The 6,609-nt window shown below is 43.9% G+C and overlaps 1 protein-coding gene across 5 annotated transcripts in view; it reads right to left on the bottom strand.

Annotated features, from left to right (window-relative positions):
• Positions 1–6,609, bottom strand: part of LOC108512897 (colorectal mutant cancer protein) — a 272,212-nt gene that overhangs the window by 71,969 nt on the left and 193,634 nt on the right. For all 5 annotated transcript variants that reach the window (XM_017848451.1, XM_017848449.1, XM_017848450.1 and 2 more), the window contains 2 exons: positions 3,638–3,801; positions 1,220–1,426 (listed from right to left, as the gene is read on the bottom strand). In XM_017848451.1, the coding sequence (XP_017703940.1) occupies positions 1,220–1,426; positions 3,638–3,801 (371 nt within the window). The remainder of the gene's footprint in view (positions 1–1,219; positions 1,427–3,637; positions 3,802–6,609) is intronic.

Genomic DNA, 6,609 nt, shown 5'->3' with positions numbered 1-6,609 from the left:
TTTTGAGACGGAGTCTCCCTCTGTCGCCCAGGCTGGAGTGCAGTGGCACGATCTTGGCTCACTGTGACCTCCACCTCCCGGGTTCAAGCGATTCTCCTGCCTCAGCCTCTCAAGTAGCTGGGACTACAGGTACACAGTACCACGCCCGGCTAATTTTTGCATTTCTAGTGGAGATGGGGCCAGGCTGGTCTCGAGCTCCTGACCTTGTGATCTGCTTGCCTTGGCCTCCCAAAGTGCTGGGATTACAGGCGTGAGCCACTGCACCCAGCCAGTATTTTTCCCCTTCTAAGTCAACTTTATCTGTATACAAAAGTAGCAGTCAGAGCACAACTAGAAAACAAGCTTCTAATACTGCCAAGACAGAGAAAGAGAGTCAAGTAAGTCTAGTAATTCAAAGTGAAGTTCAGAGGGAAGCGTTTGAGGAATTCATTGCTTCACCCCCACCCATCCAATCAAACTCACAGCCAAACACAGAAGTGCTTGTGGGTTCCTGGGATTAAAAACTTCATCTTGGAAAAACTAGAGGTTTTAACAATTCTGCCGAACATTTCTATCCTGAAACATCACCTCCTTCAGTAATGGATACATGTCCTAAACAAAATAGTACTCAAACTAGGTCAAGCCCTAGGGTGAATAGCAGGAGTCACACGTACACATCTGTAAACACAGAGATACACACATAATATGCACGCTTAAAGAGATGCACATACACACATACATACATGCACACAATGTATTTTAACTTCAGTAGGTCTGCACCAGGAGAGATAACATTCTACACTAGATTCAGTATAAGTAAATGAGAGCAGGTGCTATAAAGCTAAATAAAATTTTATAGAAAAAAATTAAAAGGGGCAAATTCCATATTTTTTTTAAATTCTAAAGACTATTAGTTTATCTTAAAGAACATTTTAATTGAGCTTAGAAAAGACGTGTTTACCCTGGAAAGTTTAAAATCACTGCCCTGATGTAATTTTATCAACCAGTCAGATTTAAGATTCCAGAGAAAAGTGTGTTTTTTTTTAAAAAAATCTTACCTCTACACCTTAGCAATTTCAAACTACTTTCAAGAATGACTTCATAACAAGAAAGACATTCCCAAGATTCCCAAGATTACAAATGCCACAAAAATTCTCACGGTGCCCTTGGTGCTACACACCAGCCTCTCTCAGCTCCACGCCTGGGAAGGGCCTGGCCATTATGGATGCAGCACGCTCACCCTCCTCCGGAGTCGGTCCCGCTCTTCCCGGATGGCATTCATGGTGGCCTTGGTCCGGTTCAGTTCTTCCTCTTTGCTGCACAGCATGGCGGTCAGGCTCTCATTCTCTTCCCTCAGCCCAGCCAGCTCCTTCTCCCACCGAGACCTCTCTTCAGCCAGGTTGGGATACAGGTCCCGGCCAAGCACCCCTTCAATCTCCTCAACTGTCTGTAAAACACAGCCCCAAAGAAAAGTCAACTAAGTTACCTTGGAGAAAGGGGATGGGAAGAAAATAGGCTGAACAGGAATAAATGTCCACAGAGGAGTGTGTTCTAGAACCACTTTGTTAAAAACAGTGATCATGACTAGGGATACCCCAAAGTTATCCTGTTCCCAATTTCAGATGAGGCTCTGTCACTTGCCTGGGGTACAGTTTGTGTTACCCAGCAACCTTCAGAGTAAGAAAAACAGTGAGTCCTCTCCTGGCAGCTGAGTCTGTCTGTGGTGCTAGCTGACACATCCACACAATGCTTATTGCCTTCACTTGAGTTCTAGAGTTGGTGGATACACACAACCAGGCAGAAGGCCATTTAGTGATCCTGGTAATGTGAGGACAAACATGAGGTTGTAAACTGCATACAAAATCTAACTTGAAGCTGCCTAAATTATAGGCCTCCCATGTGCCAACTGAGCGATAAGATAGGTCACATTACCATTTCCAGCTTTTAGTGCCACATCCAAATTCAGATGGTGCAAATGAGGTTCAGTCTCAAGATGTGAAAGGCAAAAATAAACCTCATTGACACAGAAAAGAGGAAGCTCACTGTGGAGATTTCTAAGACAGCAGGGATTAAATTAATTAATAACACAGCTTCAAAATGTAAAGAAAATCTTAGTAGCACATACAGAGCTTTAAAAAATTCATTTAAAACATTTAAAGGAGAAGAAACATGCATAATATTAGGAAAAAAAGGAAGAAGTCATTCTGCTTCACATTTACTGTCCTTTGAAAAAGGAAGCACAAGCCAGTGGATAATGAAACAAGAGGGAGAATTACTATGCAGAATACTATGTGAAGAGATGGGATAAGAAACAGAAGGCTGGCCGGGTGTGGTGGCTCACATCTGTAATCCCAGCACTTTGGGAGGCCCAGGCGGGTGGATCACCTGAGGTCAGGAGTTCAAGACCAGCCTGACCAACACGGTGAAACCCCGTCTCTACTAAAAATACAAAAATTAGCCGGGTGTGGTGGCATGCACCTGTAATCCCAGCTACTTGGGAGGCTGAGGCAGGGAGAATCGCTTGAACCTGGGAGGTGGAGGTTGCAGTGAGCGGAGATCATGCCACTGCACTCCAACCTGGGCGACAGAGTGAGACTCCATCTCCAAAGAAAAAAAAAAAAAGAAAGAGAAGAGAAGAGAAGAGAATGCCTCAAATACTAAAAAACATAAGGGCACATCACTCTTAGATGCTCACGTTGGTTCTCAAATCTTGCTGCCCCTTTCCCCATGTGCTGCTTTGTCCTTCCTTTAAGTCTGGAGACTCTCATCCTACTTGGCTCTGCTCCAGACCCTGTGGCTTTGTCCCTAGCTGGTTGGTAGAGGCCCTTGGCCTCCTCCTTCCCTCTCAACCCCGAGGCTGGGGCTAGACTCAAGTTGACATTAAAATCAAATATAGGGCCCAGGAGATTCCAGAGAAAGAAACACCAGCAATTGCTTCTCCCTGCCCTGAACCACATCAACTACATATTTGCAATTGAGATGAAGAAAGATGGAAAACCAGCAGTGTTACAAACATGCATCATGGTTTACCTTGTGACACCACAGTTCTTTTGTGCAATCCATGATTCCTACTGACAGAAACTTGGGCCTACATTTTCTCTTTATGGGCTCCTCCTAGACTTTTAAATTTGAATTGCTATGCCCAGGTAACTAACTTATGTCAAAGGAATATCAAGATACTCAAGACCTAGTATCAATAAGACTTGACTTTCCCATCATTCACAGTAAGTTTGTGCAGATGCAAAAAATTCCTCTCACCATCTCAAACAGCAAGAGGAATTGATGAATGGACTCCTGAAATTGTATTCTAGAGGCCTTAGAGCTTTTCCAAAACTTACAGCTTAAGAGTGCTCTATGATGAACCACACTAAAATGACATGGTTCAATACTAGCAGTTGAATTGTTTCCAAGTAAATTGTCTTTTTTACTGCAAAGCCAGTGAACCTGACTGCTGACATCATGACTTTTTCTGAAAAAATTCAGCCCAACCAAAATTTCTAGGGTCCCCATTTCTACCCCGTGGCCCAATCTATTGTATGGCTCTCATGGAAACTTCCATACCTAGAAAGTAATTAAGAAAACTGTGCTTCAAGAGAAGGATTGGACCATTTCCCTTTCAGAACCTCAAAGGGCCTCACAGATGGCGAGGAAGGTCTACCTTAATTGCCAAGTCACAGTGCTCGCTGGCCGTGGTGAGCTGCTCAATGTGCCTGTCTACCTCGGCCACAGAGAGGCTACAGCTGCTCTTCTTTCTGCCGCAGACGACATTCTCCAGCCCCGTCAGCACCCTCTGCAGTTCTGAGTTCAGGTCACTGCAGTTGTCTGTGAGTGAATGAAGACAAAATGTGTTACACAGGGCAACAAATACTCTCTGTTTTGCTTACCATGAGGGATCCATTCAGGTAATGGGATGGCAATGGAGCTTGACATTTCAAAGCTCATGCCAGCCTGCCTAACCTCACAGGCACTGCCTCTGAGGCTTGGAGCCAGTGCAAAGCTCTTTTTATTAAGCAGTTTCAGATGATGGTCATTTTCTGAATTCTCTTGTCTTTCACTCAAAGCAGCCACATCTTGAGTTTCTTTAGTAAGAACAAAGAAACGCCCAGAAGAGGCTGTTGGCACTTCCAGAGGCTCTGGTCAACCCGTCTGCTCAGTCATTCAGACAAGCACTAACTGGGGAAAGATCCCGTAACTTTACTAAATGTAACAAAAAGTCTCAGAATGAGCAGAGATGCTATGTATTTTGAAAAATAGAAACTGTGTAAGAGATAGTCCTCGCCCTCAATGAGCCTAAAACCAAGGCTTTTCCATGACAGAACCAATCAATATGCTCCACCGCTGCAATTTAATCCATGTTCTTTCATCGGGGGAAAAATAAACTGTTCTAACAAATTCCTTATTGTTCTCCAATAAGGCAACCAATTCTAATCATTTGATTTTGACTTAAAAACTTGGGTTGCTTTGAACTGCTGGACATCCAGGGCCTGGTCAGAGAAGTAAAAAAATAATTATAATGTGACCCAGATGTATCTCAGAAGACAATTTTGTTGGGAAAAAACTCCCCTTAAAGTCAAATACAAACTTTGTAACCAGCTATTCTGGATTCTGTCTATCGCCATGCTATTCAATTATTGTTGCAGGGCAGACGCTGACTGATTATATGTAATCTTTCAGAGCATATTCTTCCCCTACATCCAGCCTGACCCTGCATGAAAGTTGCTTGGTGTCTTCCATTTTCTTCTTCTCTGCTGCATGCTTCTCACCACAGGTTCCATGGACTAAAATGGTCAACTGCTTTTGGGACTTACCTTTGGAAGGCTTCAAGAAAACTCTTGGCACAACAGGAACAGGACTTCTCAGAATGTTTTAGTCAACCTCATCTGGTTGCCTCTATCTGTAAATTACCTAAATCTAGAGAGATCAGCCTAAGGCTTTCACTCCAACAAGTACACACAACTATTCCACCTACTTCTCAAACCTGTTCCTCCCTGATCTCTCCCATTTCCATGAATAGCACACCTCTATCCACCCAGTTACTCAGGTGAGCTCTGAGGCAACCTTCCATGCCTTTGCCTGACATACTAAATCCAATTCATCTTGTGACCACAACCTTCAAAACTTATCCTCAAACTGACCTCTTATTACCATCTCTACTGACACGATCCTGCTTTAAGCCATCATCATCTCTCAACTGGACCACTGTAACAATCTCCTACCTCCACTCTCCATGCGGTCACCAAAGTTAGCCTCCTAAAAGCGCAGATCAGAACAAGTTATTTTGCTAGCTCAAACTGTCTAATGGCTTCCCATCATCATTCATGTAAAGTCCCAACTCCTTACCAGAGTCTGTAAAACTCTGCATGATCAAGACTGATGTGCTCAGTTCAGGCTGCACCATGTCCCTGGGGAGCTTTTATAAACTACAGATGCCCAGGCCCCACCCCAAACCAATCACAATCACAATCTCTGGGGGTGGGGCTTGCACAATGGCAACTTTAGGTTCCTCACTCTGGCTGCACTACCGTGCAGAGTGACAACCACTGATCTGATCTTGCCTCACCCGACCACCTTCCCCTGTTCACTATGCTCCATTCACACTCCTTCCCCTCATTCACTATGCTCCATTCACACTTCTTCCTTCCCCTGGAATATGCCAAACTCCTGTCTGCTCCACGGGTTCCTTTTCCTTTGCTGTTTCCTTTGTCTAGGCTGATTTTTTAAAATTTTAATTAAAAAAAAAAACACCTCCTTTTAGAGACAGAGTCTTGCTCTGTTGCACAGGCTGGAGTGCAGGGGTACAATCCTAGCTCGCTAAAGCTTTAAACTCTTAGGCTCAACCTATCCTCCCACCTCGGCCTCCCAAGTAGCTGGGACTACAGGTACACATCACCACAACCAGCTCGTGTTTTTATTTTTGTGCAGAGACAGGGTCTATGTTGCCCAAACTGGTCTCAAACTTCTGGCCTTAAGCGATCCTCCTGCCACAGGCTTCCAAAGTCCTGAGATTATAGGCATGAGCCACCATGCCTGGCCAACCAAATTTCTACATATTGTTCAGCTCTCAGCTCAAATGCTACCTCCCAACAAGCTCTTCCCTATCTAAAGCATGGAGTTTCACCTCCTCCCTTGCCCAGTCCCTATCTTCTTATCCTATTTTTTTCATGGCAATTATTGCTATCTGATTTGACTTATGTGTTTGTTTTCTCTCCTCTACTAAAACATGAGCTCCAGGAAAGAAGGGACTTTGATCTTCCTCACCATTGTATCTCCAACACAGAATAGGGTAGGCAGTCAAATATTATTTTTTAAATGAGCAAAGAGAAACACCACATCACCATTTATTTAATAAACAGGAAGGCTACAAACAGACTCTATAGCAGTGTGTTTTCTTTTCTTTTCTTTTTTATCTTTTTTTTTTTTTTTTTTTTTTGAGATGGAGTCTCACTCTGTCTCCCAGGCTGGAGTGCAGTGGTGCAATCTCAGCTCACTGCAAGCTCTGCCTCCTGGGTTCAAGCGATTCTCCTATCTCAGCCTCCCGAGTAGCTTGGAATACAGGTGTGTGCCACCACACCTAGCTAATTTTATATTTTAGTACAGATGGGGTTTCACCATGTTGGCCAGACTAGTCTC

The sequence above is a fragment of the Rhinopithecus bieti genome, unplaced genomic scaffold (genome assembly GCF_001698545.2).
Source record: "Rhinopithecus bieti isolate Rb0 unplaced genomic scaffold, ASM169854v2 scaffold_31072, whole genome shotgun sequence".
In the NCBI taxonomy this organism is placed as follows: domain Eukaryota; kingdom Metazoa; phylum Chordata; class Mammalia; order Primates; family Cercopithecidae; genus Rhinopithecus; species Rhinopithecus bieti.
Note: the sequence above shows the minus strand (reverse complement) of the source record. Positions and strands in the feature narration are given on the sequence as shown.